This window comes from Suncus etruscus, chromosome 5 (genome assembly GCF_024139225.1).
Source record: "Suncus etruscus isolate mSunEtr1 chromosome 5, mSunEtr1.pri.cur, whole genome shotgun sequence".
NCBI lineage: Eukaryota > Metazoa > Chordata > Mammalia > Eulipotyphla > Soricidae > Suncus > Suncus etruscus.
In genome coordinates, this window is record NC_064852.1 from 120,187,289 (window position 1) to 120,205,631 (window position 18,343).

An 18,343-nucleotide genomic window follows, 5' to 3' on the forward strand; every position below is an offset into this window, starting at 1 on the left:
CAACATCAAAATTTTGACATTAATAATATTGGATATCTAGACAAGTTATTTGTCACATTGGTTAAAATAGCTTAGAAGCGCCAATGTCTGATACCAAAAAAAGTCTTTGATATTATTCTATATGCTATAACTTTTTATATTTATAAAATGTGTTTTTGTCCCCAAAGTTGCTTTTGATTTTTGATCTGCTGATCTTTGAATTTTATAATTTTTTAAATTCCTATATTTGCTAATAATGTTATCTCTGCCTAGCATATGATTTCTATTACTTACTCTCCTCACCTGGTGAAATCTATATTTATCTTCAAAGTTCACCTTATAATATTCTGTCTAATGACATTTTCTCTGAGCTTACTGATCACAATAATTTATTTCCTTGTGAAGATTTTACTTCCTTATTGGAGATTTCAGTTACCATGTAAGCAAAAAGTAATAATGAGAATTAAATGATGCTTATTACATACCAGCACATTGATTGGCATATATTAAGTGGGTATTCAATAAAAAATGATATATTGTATTAATGTTATAAAAGACCTCTGACTCTGTTTCCATATACATAATGGGTAAATTGAATTAAATAAACTCTGCTTTATGCATTCGTTAAATAGGAAGACAAAATTCAAATCACTGAAATATTTGATACTCCAAAAGTAATTCTTTGAGTTTGACATTTTCAAACAAAACTCTCAGTTTAAAGCCAGGCTTTCAGTTTATTTCAGTTAATTTCTGATAATTTAAGTATTATAAGTATTATTGAATATCTGTTATTTACAAGGAACTATACTCTGCCATGAAATGCTAAAATGAGAATAATTTCAGTTTTTTCCTTCTACCATCAATAAGAAGTTAAACTTCTAATGGGGATGTGTGTGTGTATATATATATGTGTGTGTGTGTGTGTGTGTGTGTGTGTGTGTGTATACACATAAACTGAGGATGTAAAAATTGTCAAATTATGGACATGTGTGCCTTGAGATCATACAGAAATAAACAACTGATAGTTGTAAGATATGACCGTCAAACCTGTTAGATGAGCCTTGGACCTCAACTTCTTATGGGAAACAGACTTGTGATATGACATTTTAACTAAAGGAACAAAGTGAGCAAAATGTGAGCAAAAATGTGGCATTGGGTAGATAGCATGTGTAGTCAAGTATGATGAATGATTTAAAGTGACTAGGGCACAAGGGCATTAGGGGAACTGATGAAAGATAAAGCGATAAGGGGAAAACATGAGCAAGCCTGTGTTCTTAATGGGAGTCTTCAATTTGTTGTTTATTGTTTGTTTATTTTTTATTTTGGGCCACACCCAGCAGTTCTCCAGGGTCATTGCTGGTAGTGCTTAGGAGACCATATGTGATACTGTGGATTGAACATGGGTTGGCTTATTGTGATCTATTATTTTTTGGGGGGGGCACACCCTGTGATGCTCAGCGGTTACTCCTGGTTATGCGCTCAGAAGTTGCTCCTGGCTTGGGGGACCATATGGGACTCCGGGGATCAAACCACGGTTCATCCTAGGCTAGCGCTGGCAAGGCAGACACCTTACCTCTAGCGCCACTGCGCCGGCCCCGTGATCTATTATTTTTTACTTTTGTAATCATCAACAAATTTTTGATTTGGTAACAGATAAACTATGAATTATCATTAATTTTTCAAAAAGCAACAATTGCATGTTTCTTCAGGTAGTAAGGATTCACACAACATTTAGAACATGATTTGCTTTGTAAATTTAGAGAGACACAAAACTTTTCAGGAACATGTGTTTATTGCCTCACCTGTGTAATTGGAAGGAAGATCGGAGTTGTTTTTATATTGAGAGCCATATATTTGTTTAAGGGACTGATGAGATGTTAATAGAAATGATTTGCATAGGCACTGAAAGCTTGGGAACACTTTAACCAAGCACCATAAAGGTGCAGTCTCTGTTCTTTTCAGGCTTCCTATATAAAAGTTGAAGAGTTTTGAATGTTAACATCTTACAAACCATTGTACAATGATCTAAACTAGGACATTATAAGCATTTAAATACTATTATTTAAATTAAAAACAATGTTTTTAAAATGTGTATTTTGATGTCATTAGTTTTCTCACTAATGCACATTTTCTGTATAAGGATTATACTGTATTTAGTTGTAATTTCTTTTTCTGCAATTGGAAATTATTTCAGGCTCCTTTATTTTAATAGTCTTGTCCCTTTGTAGAGCTGATGAAATTTTTGGAGGTTTTGGTGAACATCTGTCACTTTGGGTATGGCTTGTATGGTTCAATTGAGGTTGTGCTTTTGTTTCTTTTTGACAAGAAAACATAAAATATCATGCTATGTTTCTTGTAGTATATTATATTCCAGAGTCCATTTAAATTTACAAAGCAAATCATGTGTCATTCCTGGTGATGTTGACCTAGATCAGTTGGTCAAAGTGTTGCTTTTTTTTTCTTTGTGCTTGAACTCTGGTGACTATTTCTGACAAATAAAATTAAAAATAAATTATAGGATGTTAAACTGAAAGTGAATTTAGAAACCTCCATTTTTAGACTTTCTCTAAGTTCAATTCCCAGAAGCTCCAAGAGAGTAACTAGTTACTCAAAGGTCTTTTTTTGTGATAGAACAGGGACTTAAGTGTTAGTTTCAGGACTCAGGATCTAATATTGTCCATTTTCCTGGTATACTACATTTAGCTTTAGTCTTACCATAATGAAAAAGCTAAACTCTCTATATGACTATTGGTCAAAACTTAAAAGTCAGACTAAACAACACATAAGAACAAGTATAGACTCCATAGTTCATGAGACCACTCCGAGGTGATCAGTGTGGGGAAGGCAATAAACTTCTCTATCAGCATTTATGAAATGAAAATAATTCTCCTGGAATGCACATAACACATAGGGAATAACAGCCAAAAAACCCTACTTGAGATTTTTAACAGAAAAAGGAGATTTGTTTATTAATAATTCATGAGTTCCCATTGAACATGCACGACAGAAACAGTGCTATTCAATAGAGAATACTGTCATCTGTCACTGTTTTATTTGACATTTACACTTTTTTTGCCTGATACTGCAAAACTTTCTTGGATGATATACAAAAATTATATAAATGATAAAAAAATTCCCATTGTGGGGACTCATCTCTTGTGTGATGGGTTCACTCTCAGTCACATACATGTGTGTTGATGCAACAGCATGATCCTTTGTCACACATTCATTAGTCACCAAACAAGCTAATAAGGGACCCTACTGAGAAAACAGAGATAAGTACTGCAAATGGGCTGGTGCAGAGACCATGTGAATAAAATATGGGGAGCACGATGGGAAGCCAGTGAGGTGGAAGGCAAGATTTCCGGTCGATAAGTCTAGGAACACAGTTAGAGTCAGAATGAGGGAAAGCGTATCATGGCTTCTAGCAAACTGACAAAAAAACAAAATACATTCCCATTCAAAGGCCACCCAAAGGGCATCCCCAGTGCTTAGCTAGTTTGGAACGTTGACATTTGGGAGAAGTTTGAGATGGGAACACCTTGCAATTCTGCACCACTGTATGGCTTTTTGACAGTCTTTCTGCTCTGTAGGTTAGTTATTATTTATAAAAATCACAGAACCAGCTGATACATTCATAAGCTAATTATTGAAGCAGCTGGGTACACATGGTGCAATATGTCCAAGGCTGTGAAGTATCACAGATTTCTTAGAGCCTGCTGTGGTGAGGGTGCGCTGTGGAAGGCTCCATCCCTTAATCTGATCAGCCAAGCAAACACTTTGTGGGGAAACGAGATTAATAACCCTCTAAATACCATGAATGTGCTTCAGCTTCACCACCGGCTTTCCCTTAAACATGCTATTAGCTTGGCTCCATCAGGGATTTGAGGAAGTTCTCGGAGGCCCGAGGAACCAGGGGGGTCCTGTTGGCTCCTTCCCTGTGCCAGAAATTAATTTGGTTTGCTGATGTCGGCACACATGACCACGCTTGTGTCTAATCCACTCGCTAACAGCCTCAAGGTCAAGACCTTGCATGTCACTGGGCAAATTGGGCGCTGTGCTTCTCCAGGGCCAGTGGTACATAGTGCGCCGTCCAGCCAGAATGAGGCCCGGGGTTTGCGCTAAGTGATGGTAAAGTGTGCAGATGTGAGCAGCACCTATAAATCAAACACAGCAATGAATGTCGTGTGAAACATTCCAAATACCACAAGTGGAGCTATCCCTCAGCTGTCACCTGTCCCCTTTCAAGCTGTGGCTTCCCACCGTGCACTTCTCTCCTCCAGCACAACAGCAGGTGCCGTCCAGGTCTGTGGATCTTGGAACTTCAGCTTTTTAACAGATGTAATCGGTTTTTTTGTTTTTATTTTTCTCTTTAATTATTGGTCTCCATGCTCTTGCCCCCCCTGGGAGATGTTAAACATACCTGTCTGAAATCGTTGAAGAGTTCACTTGGAGATGTATTCAAGTCTGTGAAAAGACAGAGAAATTGGAGCTTATACTTTTTATTTTCCCACAGATGGTTTATTTTCCATTTCAAAAAATCTTTTCCTTTGTACAAAGAAACCCTAGAGAGAACACTTTGGGACTAGGAAAATTTTTTTAAGGATGTAATTTACTTTCTGATTGGGATAACAAATTTAATGGTTCTCTTTTTCTGGATATATATGAACCCTTGAAAATCGACCATTACCTATCTCTCAGTTGAGTTGGAAGGAGTGAAAAAATCTATAAAAATACTTAGAAAAACATATCTAAGCAAATGATTAGATATCTTGTTTTCATTCTTCCTAACCCTCTAACTCTCCCCAGCTCCCAGTTTATTGCAAGAAAAGATCAGGTCTGCACAAATGTGGCCTCTCACTTGTAAAAACAAGGCAGTGTTGTGTTACAGATTAGTTTATAAATCCCCAGGGCCTTCACAGTTCAGTGCCTACAGCTGCTGCAGATGGGCTTGGGTTTTTGTCTCTTCGCGGTGCTGCAGCCGGTAGTTGAAGGAGAAAATGGAATGATCAGGTTATTAACATGGAGACCGTGAGGAAGAGGCTGCACAATGAGAACAGCTGGTGTTGCTGTCTTGGCTGATGCAGCGGAGATAATCAAATCTTGCCTCTTTTTGGGGAAAGGCAGAAGACACAGCGGAGAGTCAGACAAACAACAGCTCCTGATATTCGAGGGGGCTTTTAGGATGCATGTCAGTAACTTTCATCAGCTTTACTCGGCACGATAGAGAATGCATTTCCTTTGGGAATTTTTTTTTCCACAAAGGCATTTGTGTTGACTTAGGCACCTTTATTCTCTCCCAAATTCTTACTCTTACAAGATACATGATGTGGGACAGTTTGGTTTTTTTTTTTTTTTTTCCTTTAGCAATGTAGCTTGGAAATGATGGGTTAGCGAGTACTGGGTAAAATATTTTGACACGAGTCAGTGAGCGATGTTGACAGCATCCTCTGTATTATTTTCATAGATTTCATCAGTATTTGCATTACATTTTCTTTCTCATGCAGTTGTGAAAGAGGGCGCATCCGGAAGCAGTTGGGAGGCAGACATTCGCAGGTGTGACCCAGGCAACTGCCTACCTTCTTGCAGGTGTGGCTGAGCTGGGGAGGTGGTGCTCAGAGGACCAGTGTCCAGGCAGTCAGTGACAAGCACATATTCAGTGTTTTCATTTCAGCTTAGGTAGTTTTCTTTTGGGGATGATTTTAAAACTCTTCTCTTCCCACATGGGGAATAAACTGCTACTGACAAATATTTTTCTTTAGAATTTGTCATATTTTAGGGGCATTTTTGTATTGTTTTAGTCTTCTGTTTGAATGAAAATGTTTTCCAAATAGGCCATTTCATATATATATATATGAGAAATGGTTTTTTCGGGCCATATCCATTTGATGCTCAGGGGTTACTCCTGGCTAAGTGCTCAGAAATTGCCCCTGGCTTGGGGGGACCATATGGGATGCCGGGGGATCGAACCGAGGTCCTTTCTTGGCTAGCACTTGCAAGGCAGACACCTTACCTCTAGCACCACCTCGCCAGCCCCCCAAATAGGCCATTTCAAAGAATATAGTTGACAAGCACTCTTCAGAGAATCAAATATCTATCATCCTGCTGAAGAGCTTTTACAATGGAAAATCTGATAGGAAGGACCAAAAATTAATGTCTTGACAAGACTAAAGACTTTCAACCTGGTTTTGACGAGTTGCATCCTCATAGGTTAGTTTGGAAGAGTTGTTGGGATTTTAAAGTATCTTCCCTTGTTGGAAACAGCTTTGATGGAAAAATATGGTCCTCTAGACTTGGCTCTAGGCCACCCTCAACTGCTTGCAGGATAACTCAAATGGCTTTCTCTCCAGGGCTGGTTGTGTGAGCTGCTTCGCTGGAAGGAGAATCCTAGCCCAGAAAACCGTACCCTCTGGGAGAACCTCTGCACCATTCGACGCTTCCTAAACCTTCCCCAACATGAGAGGGATGTGATCTATGAGGAAGAGTCGAGGCATCACCACAGCGAACGCATGCAGCATGTGGTCCAGCTGCCCCCGGAGCCTGTTCAGGTCAGCACTTCCGTCTCCTAATCTCAGTGGGGCTGTGGGTGGTTGCAACGTGGAAGATACTACCCCAAGTCTTCATCTCATGCCATCTGCCCAAGAACAGAGGGCTGTGTGTGTGTGTGTGTGTGTGTGTGTGTGTGTGTGCCTGTGTGTGTGTAAGCTAACAAATTAATACAAATTTCCTCAAAGAATGTTTGATTAGACTAAGAAAAAAAGCCATGTCCTGAGCTCAGGCATATACCACTGGACTCCAGAGAACTGTTCCAACTGCTCAGAGATGTACTGATACACCTTGAAATGATGGATTTTGCTTTCCTTCGTTTTAAAAATTGGTCTTCATTGGTTTGCCTTGGGTTGTATGCTTATTGTTACTCTCATTGAGAGAAATGATAGTTCTTTTAATTGTTTTGTTTTTGGGCCACACCCGGTGGCCCTCAGAGGTTACTCCTGGCTCTACTCAGCTGCTCAGAAATCACTCCTGGCAGGTTCTGGGAACCATATGGGATGCTGGGGATCCAACCCGGCTTAGCCACTTGCAACCCAAATGCCCTACCTACTGTGCCACTCAAGCCCTAAGAAATGATAGTTTCTTAAAGGAATTAAGAAAGTCAACAAAATTGTCCCTTGCAACTCTTTCTGTAATTGAAAATAAATTTTTTTCAGAAAAAGTATTAATTAGGTAAATATTCCATGGTCTTCCCTTGAAAGCAGTGTCCCTATCTTTTTATCCTTTGGGCCAACAGCCTATCCTCCATACCACCCTCCCCCAACCCAGCAGCACTGTACTGAACTAGGAGGACAGTAGTTTGAGTGCAAATGGAAAGGATTTAAGGAAGATGAATTTCCAGGGAGCACTGAGTGATTATTTTTCTGAAAAGAAAATTGGTTTGTATTTAAATAATTTTGAGAATTTCTGCTAGAAGTTTTTCCACAAATCCTTTTTGGTAGGTGAATTGAGATTTGTCTTTTCTTCCCATATCACTGATACCAATCACCATCAACGTGGTTCTTATAAAGCCTCTGTGTGGCTTCCCTTTTGTGTGGTATGAAGAGAGGGAAGGCAGGAGTGAATGTATTATGTACCTGTGAAGAAAGGAGTAAGGATTTTAGAAACACGGAAGAGAAGGGTAGGGCTGTTTCTTGATGATGGCTTTCCCAAAGAAAGAGTTGCAGAATGAGAGCAGAGGCTCTGCCCTGTTTTTCCTTGTCTCTTTTTGCCTTATTCCACTTTCAAACTCTTGGGAATCACGAGGAAGAGTCGAGGCATCACCACAGTGAGAACATGCAGCAGGTGGTTCATGTGGTCCTTAGTCTAATCAAACATTTCTTGAGGAAATGAGGAGAAAGGTAGAGGTAAAGTTAAAACATTCAATAAAGTTTTTTTCACATGTCAATATTGTCAAATGTTTTTGATATTTATTCAAATGTCATCTATTGACATCTCAGTCAGTGATTTTAGATTATGGCCTGTAATCAGAGTCACAGAGAGTAAATAATAAAAACAAACTAGAAACAGCAAGACAAGGTATTAAAAACAAGAAAAGTCACTGAGTGAACATTCAGGTAGACTCTTCTGCTGACCCAGCTAGAAGACTTGAACAACAGCCCATCATACAGCTCCTGCAGGCTCCCGGGTGGGTGACTCAGGGCACAAGACTGAATTTGGGAGCCTGGTCTTCCCAGTCTGGACTGTGCTTGATGTCACCATTCTCTAGAGGTAGGTCTCAGAGTTAACCTTTTAGCATGTTTCCTGCTTCACCCTTAGCAAAACCCCTTAGGAACAGTAAAGATAACTAGACCAGCCTGCTAAGCCATTGAGTTTTTAATTTTGTGCACCAGTTTTTAGATATTGAGGTTTGATGGGAAGTAAAAATGAAGGGTCAGCATAAAAGTTTGCAAGCCTTTTTTTGAAAAAAAAAAAAAAAGTTTATTTGAAAAATTTAAGAGATGTTTATACTTACTATCCAGAGCATGTCATTAGAGTACTCATTAATGTAAAGCATCTTATGAAAAAGATAGCTTCAGACAAAAGTTATTGTAGACTGAATACAGGCATCCATGTCAAAATTTTTTGTAGCACTGTCTTCAGAATTTTGATGAAAATTAGTCAAACTGGGTTGAACCAAAGCAGTGCTAAGGACTTGGTTTAAGGACACTGACTTTATGAAGTTTTTTTAGTAATCAGTGTCTGTATTAGTTAATTTAGGTAAAGTAGAAATGGCATAGGGATTTAAAATAATTACGGGGGCTGGCGAGGTGGTGCTAGAGGTAAGGTGTCTGCCTTGCAAGCGCTAGCCAAGGAACAGACCGAGGTTTGATCCCCCGGCGTCCCATATTGTCCCCCCAAGCCAGTGGAAATTTCTGAGCAGGTAGCCAGGAGTAACCCCTGAGCATCAAACGGGTATGCCCCCCCCAAAATAAATAAATAAATAAAATAAAATAAAATAACTACTGGAGCCTACAAATTAATGTCTTTCCATTTTTGTCATAGGAATGTGACACAGTTGTAAATTTAGAGATGTTTGAGAGAAAGATATTCAAATTTATTCTCCATTAGCACTGAGCTGCTCCCTTTATTTGGGTGAAAACTCTTCTACACATCTCTCTCTTTTGTTCAGAAGTTCTCATTTCTCAGGTGTCCCTCTGTGCAGTGCTCAAGGTAGAGTCAGGGTATTTTGTCTTTAAACTGGTCGGTGTGAGTAAACTTTGTCTGACTCGGTCAACCAGTACATGAATTTTTTAAATGTCCATGCTGGTATGTTAGGCTAGAGTGTATTCACAAAACTTAATGATGAAAAGTCAATCTGTAATTTGTTTTCATTTTAAGTACGTTGTGGCTGATAATTTAACTTCAACATCACTGGGAGAATTTATTTTATAAAAAAGGTTATTTTTTCTACTAATATTTTAGCTATTTTGTATATAAGGTAATTTTCTTTACATTAACTGTGACTGGGCCATTAGTTCCCTAATTACTGTGAAACTCTTTGCTGCTTTTTTTCTTTCACATTGTGTCAACTCCCAGTAATTCTCTCTCTCTTTTTTTAATTGCACTTATATCTGTCAGAAAAAATGAAGTTTTTGATTGTTTACTTTTAGTCCTGGTATGAAAAATGAAAAAAGAAAACTAGCTGGCAGAATTCTCGAGTCCAGAGACTACCCTTGGCACAGTCTCTGTGACTTGGGAAGACCTATCTATATTCAGAATGATCCTAAACTATTAAAAATGTCTGTTAATGTTCCAGAAGTCAGACCATTGGATTAGTGGATAAAATTTCCTTGTGTCTATCAACTAAAACTTTAGAGCCATATAACTACTTTCATATTTTAGAAAATTAAAAGTTAAAATATATAGCAATATTAGTTGGATGAGATTAACTTTTGTCTAATATGGCAGAAAAAATACCATTCTTAAGTTTTTAGGTAAAATGCGTGATTATCAAGTGTTCCCCATGCATTTATTCTGTTAAGCAGCTGGTAGGAAGTTGTCCGAATTATGGCTATGAATTTGTAATAGTTAGGATACTCTACCAATTAAAAAATATTAAAGGTATGTCTGCAATCTCTGTGCATAAGCATCCACTTATGAGTTTGTTTAATTAGATGCCTAGCCCCAGATATACATGATAAAAGATAAACCTTCCTTCAGTTCCTCCCCATTCAGGAACAGCCTTTTGACTCACATAAGTGATACATTCATTTTTTTCTTGCTGTTTGTTTGCAAATAATTTACAAATCAATAGTTTTGTATTGCCTGCAGATGTTGGTTCTCCCTCACCCCAAACCCACAAGAGTTTTAAAATTATAAGCTGACATTTAAAAATCAGTAGATTTTACATAAAATCCTTATTTCACATTGCGCTGTAGAAAGTCGGCTCTAACTTGGACGCAGCTGGTATCCATTCAGCCACTTGGCCAGAATTGATGGCTCCCAAACAGGCTATGCCCTCACCACCCAGCTGCTGGAGACCATTACCCACACTCTGGGTTTCGTGCTCTAATACCCCAGTCACATCCTTTATTTGGGTCTCACTTCCCTCTGACCACTTTGCCCATGCAAAGCCATATTCTCCCTTTATTCAACTTCTGAGGCTGCCATGTTGAAACAACATGCACCTTTGGCCCATAGTTCTGATTTTTTTTACATAGCAGCCATCAGGTATTGTTTATTTTTATAATAGAATAGTGGGATAATTGATGTGCTTTTTCAGAAAAATTTATATTGGATGGGAATTTTCTATCAAAGAAGAAGCTAGATTATAGATAGGACCAAGATAGGCTTGGAACTTTTTACCACAGACACTGGGATCTTGGAAGAGTGAACATGTCCTTCCTGAGGCTGCTTAGATGTCATATTAAAGGATCTGAATTCTTCAGTTTTCTTTTTTATATTTAAATATATTCAAAAGTCTCCTTTTAAGTCCAGGATAGGTAGAAGGTACTTTACTAGACACCGAACGTACTTTGTAAACTAAATGCCTCCATACCCATACATCCTTAACTAAGATTTATGGTGATTTCAGGCCTTCAGAAAAGATATAGTTCATAGAGATATTCAGTGTATCTCAGGTATTAAAGTGTTCTGAAACAGGAGAGATAATTAAAGGGGATATCACTAAAAGACTTAAAGAATAATGATAATTTCAAAAGGAGTTGCAAAATACTAATAAGCTTAGTATTTATTGTCCATGTAGAAATGACACATAGACAATTAATTTAAGTAAAGTGGCATGGTAAAGACAATTAAATATGAAAACAATTGGAATCTGGGACCCCCAGAGAGAACTCAATGGGCTGAGAGAATGTTTTGCATACGTAAGGCCCTGGTTCAATAATCAGCCCAACATCATTTCCCAAGCACCCTTGCAGTGACCCCTGATATGCGATTGGATTAGGCCTTGAGAACCAATAACTGCGATCCCAAAACAAACACAAACAGCAAATAAACAAAAAATAATTAACTGAAATGATTAAAATCCTAATTTTACATCAATAAGTCAGAGACAAGATTATTTCTTATAGCTGTGGTACTTTTCCCCAATAGTGATTATGACCTGAGGCCTTATAGTGAATGGATAGCCTCAGCTTAGAATAAAAAGCCAGTTAGTTCAGGGTATGCTTTATTACTGGCTCCCTTCTACAATTGGAAACAACAGAAAACAATGACATTGAGTCTTGCCTTAAGCCAGAATTTCTGGCTGAATGAAAATGCAAGCCAGTGTGGCATCTTAGCACACTTCTTTCTTAATGCAGAAAAAAGACAGCACAGTGCTTATTCTATGACCAGGTCACTGAGTGGGGTCAGTTAGAAGCATTTGCCAGATTTTTCAAGTCTGGGTAGTTTGTCCTTTAGAGCTTTTATTATTTTTCCACCACAGTGTTTCTATGGGTTATTTTGCAAGTTTGTGGTTTCCTGACAACTACTTGTTTTAAATTCCATGCCATGTGCTGAGTAAGAAGGGAACCCACCAGTCCCAGGACTGTGTTCCTGCTCCTCCTGATTGCTTTCTACCCATGGGATTTTCTAACTCGAAAGTCTCATCATTGGTACCAGTGATTTTAGACTAGAGATGGTGCTAGTCAGCATGCAGTATTTGGGAATGATGTCTGGGCATGGTTTTGGTTTTCCTAATTTGAATGCAGCTGGTACCCACTAGATAGAGACTAAGGATACTATGAAATTGCCCATGGTTCATAGGACCTTTCCTCTAAACAATAATAGTAACAACAAAGACTTAACCTGCCCCAGTTTCTTAGTACAAGGGCTGGGACTGATATACCATTAATTACCTAACAGTGTAAGATTTAAAATAATATTAAATATCTCTGGGGTTGGTTATGACTTTTTTGCTTCACACAACACTGTAATAATGATGTTAATGGTGGTGATTGTAATAAGGATGATGTGTGATTGTGTTGATGAGAATGTGATAAGGAATGTTGACTCTTTGTCTTTCCTGTTAATAGCTTTGCAGGGTTCAGACTTCTTAATGTGGGAATTTTTTTTAACAAGGCTTATCCAAACTTTGAAAAGCCAAAGGGAGGATACTTTCTGTCTACTTTTACAAGTGTAAAGCTAAAGCTTAAGTTAAATAATTTGCTCAAAGTGGGAGCTTAAATCCATATTTATCTCTCTTCAGAGTCTGACTTTTATCTTTGTACTGGAAATAACTGCTAGAGTGTGGCAGTATTCTCCGTCTTACTATAGCTCTCTAGTGTTACGCAATGCTGTTTTGTATATTATTTATTTCATAATTATTCTACTGTATAGATGTAGCCTGGTAAAATTTCCTTTTTACAGGAGGCTTCCCGTAGTTAAACCTACAATTGACTGAAGTAATGTAAAAGATTGATACGAGCTTTTCTGAGCTAAGTTTAGAATGGGGTTTCTAGAGAGCTTCATGATATGACTCTCATCACTAACATTTAAGGATGCATAGAATATACAGGCAGGCTTGGAGAATTTGGTCATGTTTTCCTACTCCAGCTAATTTTCTAGCTTTTTGGCTTTCTTTTTTTCTAAAAGAAAGTCAAAATATATAATACAATAATCATTTAAAATTGTTTTTAACCTCTTCAATCAGGTTACTAGAATTTTATTCTACCTTGCAATTCATCCTAAGTGCCTATTCTGAATGTGACTTCCAAGTTCTGAAACTCTGTTATAATCTGGAGGAGAGATATAAATTCATACTTGGCCATTTTAACTTTTTTGTCACTGTGTATAAGTAGGTCTTCGCTAGAGCTTCATGAGAGTTCCTGATCACCAGTAAGGCACCACAGCAGTGTTCATATATATGTATATATTAACATGAATATGATGCACTCTTGCTTTTTTTTTAACTTAAGAAACAATCTTCATTTCTGTGATACCAGTTATATTTACACCAGTTCTAAATTGTTTGTTTTTTTAATCATTCTTATTAGTTTGATTTGATGGAAGTTGTTGGACTATACCTGGAGTGCTCAGGGCATGTTTCTGGTTCTGTACTCAGTGATTACTCCTGGCAGTTCTTTGGGGACCAAGTTGGATGCCAAAGATGAATTTAGGTCAGCTGTATGCAAGCAAGCATCTTACCATTTGTACTATCACTCCAGCCTCCATGTCCAAATTTTCTGTCATATGGAGATATAAAAAGATTCAAAGATAATTTGAAATATTTTTTTAAGTTTTAGTAAATGGACATCTCCATCTTGTATTACCATCTTCCATAATGCAATAAAAGTTTTTTTTTTTTAGTAATGATGAAAATTGAAGAAACTAATTAGAGTTGGTACTCGTAGCTTAAATTCTAGTATGGCTTTATTTTATCTAGAGATTTAGTAGTTAGTTGCTATTTTTAATTTAAAGTCTTTGTAAAAGTAAAAAAATAACCTAAGACAGAAATTCTGGCTAAGTTTTTGGAGATGTATTAAAAGATTTTGAGTTGATAGAACTTCATAAAAATTTAAATGTAATACTCTGTGTAGGTCTCTGGATCTGAATTGGGAATTTAACAGCTACAGTTCATGAATTGGCCTTCTTTGATGTTCTTGACATTACAGACCTCTTTCCCAAGACAATTTCTTTTTTCGTGGTCAATCATTTTCTATTTCCCACTGAATTACCATTTTCTCTATTTTTGTATACCTTATAATGTCTGTCTATGCTTAGTTTCTCTGAATTGTAATTTTACCTTTTTAAAACCATGCCCTTCCCATGACCTCTGTCCTTCTTCATGATTTTTTCCTTTTTAAAATTTTTATTCTAGGCACCATGAATTAAAATACTGTTAATAGTAGGGTTTCATGTCTACAGCATTCCAGCACCACAGCATCCACTAGAGGATTTATTCCTTCCACCTTACCCAGTGTACCCCCACATTTTATTTTCACCATTATGGTAGGCTTCCTACTAAAGACCTGTTTCAGTTTCTTTTGCCTTTGGTCATTTGTTATTCCCCTGTTATATTTCTTTACATACTGTATGTGAGTGATGTCATTCTTTACATCTCTCTGTCCCTCTCCTTGTTCACTCAGCATGATACATCTATGTGGCAGAAAATTATATGGTTTTATCTTTTTTGAGTAGCATTACATTGTGTATATGTACCATAGTTTCTTACCCAGCCATCTTGCTTCAATGGTATGAAGTACTCTACGCATATTTTCCTTAATATACATTATAAATTCAGGACTGATATTAAGGTCTTTAATCCAATTTGACTTGATTTCTGTACATGTGTTAAAAAGGTTTTTTTAAATGTGGCTTATCATTTTTCCAAAAACCATTTAATGAAGAGACTTTATTTGTTTTACTTCATACTTTATGTTCCTTTGTCAGTAAATCATATACCTGAAGATCTTCTCTGGCTCTGAACTCTTAATTCTGTTTCTTTGGTCCGATAATCTGGATAATCTGTCCTTATTCTACTACTTTTGTTTTGATTACAGTAGTTCTATAGTAAAGAGTTGGGAAAGAAGTCTTCTGTCCTCTTGCTTTGGATATTTGAAGGAGATTTTTATATATAGATGTCTATATATAGATATAAATATATAAAATATATAGATATACATTTCTATAATGTTTGATCTAAGTCTTTAAAAAGTTTCATTGATGGAACTGGAAGTGATATTACAGCAGAGAAGATGTTTGCTTAGAAGCAACTGATCTAGAGTCGATCTGGCATCCTATTTGGTCCCTTAAACCTACAATGTGTAATTTCTGAGTTTAGAGAGCTAGGAGTAACTCATGAGTACTGCCAGGATGACAATCCTCCCCCCCCCCCCCCCAAAAAAATCCTACAAGAAGTGTCATGAGTAATTTTATAGGAACTACACTGAATAATGCAGGGGTGGCGAACAAGTTTGACACAAAGAGCCAAAATTTTAAACTGTGAGAGTCAGAGAGCCACACCACACAGTGACCTGCCAAAACAGACAAACACTCACACAAAAGCATATAATTTTAACGATAACATATTAAACACATATTGCATTTTGCCATTTTGAGTGAGGGTCAAAATCCTGCAGTGATGGTGAGGGTGTGCTGTGTCCTCCACACTAAGAACTAACGGCAAGATGTGACCCAACATGTGACACACAAGTCCCCCGCTTGTTGGCCTGTGCAGATGTTTCCGAGGGATGGGAGACGGGACTCCGCGCTCAGAGATCTCTCCTCAGAGGTCCCTCCTCAGAAGCAGCAGAACAAAATCCAAACTTGGCAAAGAACCACAGTATACAAAATAATGAAAGAGGCAAAGAACTGCATTCATTTTGGCCGGGAGTTGCATGCGGCTCGAGAGCTGCGTGTTCGCCACCCCTGGAATAATGCTTTGGATAAGATTTCTATTTTGATATTATTAATCCTTCTAATATATAACGTGGTTGTATCATTTTCCTTATGTCCTAATTTCTCTTACTAGAGATATTGCTTTATTTGCATAAGTTTTTCACAATTTACCACAAACCCACAGCAAACATGGCAAAAACCTGAAAGCCTTCTCTGTCAACTCTCACCACTGCTCTTATATATAGTATTGGAAGTCTGTCCTGGCAGCTAATCAAGAAAGACAGACCAAGGACATCCAGGTTTCAAAAGAAGTCAAACTATCATTATTTGCAGATGACATGATAATAACCCTAGAGAACTCCAAAGACTCTGCAAATAGCTCCTAGAAACAATATTTTTGTACTGTAAAGTCACAGGCTACGAAACCAATGTGCAGAAAGCCATTGCAAATGCAGAAAATCATTTTATATGCAAATAATGAAATAGACTAGAAAGAAATAATTCCTCTTACAGTTCTGTTTTAGAAAATAGTCTTCTGCATGAGTGCAATCATTCTATGTCTGTGTCTCTCCTTCTGACCATTTCACTCAGCATGACATGCTCATTTGTCTATCCATCTATAAGCAAGTTTTATCACTTCATTGTTTCTAAGAGCTGCATAATATTCCATTGTGTAGATGTACCATCATAGTTTATCCTTTCTCAGATAACTTGAGTTATTTCAAAATTCTGTCTACTGTGAATAGTGCTTCAATGAAACAAGAAGTGGAGAGGACTTTTCTGCATTATGATTTTTGGGTCCCTAGGTTATAATCCCAAGAGGAGTTATTGCTGGGTCAAATGAAAACATCAATTTCTAGGTTTCTGAGGAAAATCCATACGTTTTTCCAGAAAGACTGGATCAGTTAACATTCTCACCAGAAATAAATAAGACCCTTTCATAACCATATTGCAAGCCACAGGGGCTAAAAGGAAAAACAGGCAGGGGAAGGAGAGGGAGAGAGGGTATGTTTGCCACAGAGGCAGGCTTGTCTATGTGTGGGGGAGGGATGGGTATTGGAACATTGTGTGTGTGTGTGTGTGTGTGTGTGTGTGTGTGTGTGTGTGTGTATGTGTGTGTGTGTGAAGCTAAAGACATTGGTGGTGGTAAGTGCACTGGAAAAGGGATGGGTATTGAAACATTGTATGGGTGAAACTCTACCATTTAAATTTGTAACTGTGTATCTCATAGTGAGTAAGTAAAAAAAAATATATATATATATACATATATATATGATTTAAATAATTTGGAAATGCCTTTAAGTTCTACCTAATTTACTCGGTGAAGATAAAATCATTCTTATTTTTAAGGACTTTAAATGTGGCCATGAGTAGTAGATGAAAATAATATAAAATATGTTAATTAATGAAAACATAAAATGAGTCCACTGATTTTGGAGTGATTACCCAGTTATCTGGCTTATAATTGTTGCAAATAAAATAATTTAAATAATAAGAAAATAAAAGGAAAGAAAGTATCTGTAAGTTGACTTAACAAAAAGAGGTGGCTTCTCTTTATTACATTGTCTAATACAACTTCAAATTCTAATAAGGGAATTGGGGCCCAATAGACAATACAAAAGTTTTAGGCAGTTGCTTATCACATTGCTGTAGCCGTGACCCTTGTTTGAATCTCAGCATCACAGTCATGAGAACCCCCACTCAGAAAAAAAAAGAGATTATTTGGTCCCAAGCTTTTTTGACATTTCAATTCTAGCCAGGGGTAAGAATGCTGAATTTGGAAGCCTTCATAGTGTTTAGGGCTTATTCCTGGCAAGCTCCTGGGACTATATGGAGTGGGTATCAGGAATCAAACCTGGGTCAGCAGTGTGCAAGGCAAGCATCCTACTCTCTATATTATCCCTCCAGCTCCAGTAATTGTATTTTTTAAAAGATGACTGAAATGCAGTGCCTTAGACATAAAATATCAGATTTCCTAAAAACCAGTTTAGATCTTCTATCTTATGCTTTGGATTTAGGCAGGCTATCTGACAGACAAGACTATATTTAGATGTAAGCAAATTCTATTCATTTATTTTAAATATACCTTAAAAACTACAGTTAGAAACTCTGCAAGAACTAGTTTGATTCTATCATGATGCAAGCAATATATCAAGATATTTTTATCAGAAACTTTGAACCTTGTGGAACTCAGTCCTGTAGACATTTGTTGATAACTGTACTTCAAATACTCTGATACCATCAATAACAAAACTTGCAGATGTTTACTTCTTTTGTTTTTGGATAAATTAGAGCTGATTGTGTGTCTTTTGTACAGCAACACTATTCATACTTTCACTCCTGTTTGCATATATGAGAAGGAAGGGGACGGAATTCCAAGTGATGATTCCAGGAATTACTCAATTATGTGAAAACCATCCATTGTTATTTTCTCTATGAAGAGTGTCCTTCAACCTTACTTAATGCTACATCTTTGCTCCGCCAGTCTCTACATCACTATAGCACTAATATTTATATCTATTTTCCTGGTGGCCTCAAAGTTACCTAA

General features: G+C 37.3%; 1 protein-coding gene across 1 annotated transcript in view; it reads left to right on the top strand.

Annotated features, from left to right (window-relative positions):
- The window catches only part of SATB2 (SATB homeobox 2), a 199,937-nt gene that overhangs the window by 156,770 nt on the left and 24,824 nt on the right, over positions 1 to 18,343 (top strand). The window contains exon 9 of the mRNA XM_049773254.1: positions 6,330 to 6,527. Within this exon, the coding sequence (XP_049629211.1) occupies positions 6,330 to 6,527 (198 nt within the window). The remainder of the gene's footprint in view (positions 1 to 6,329; positions 6,528 to 18,343) is intronic.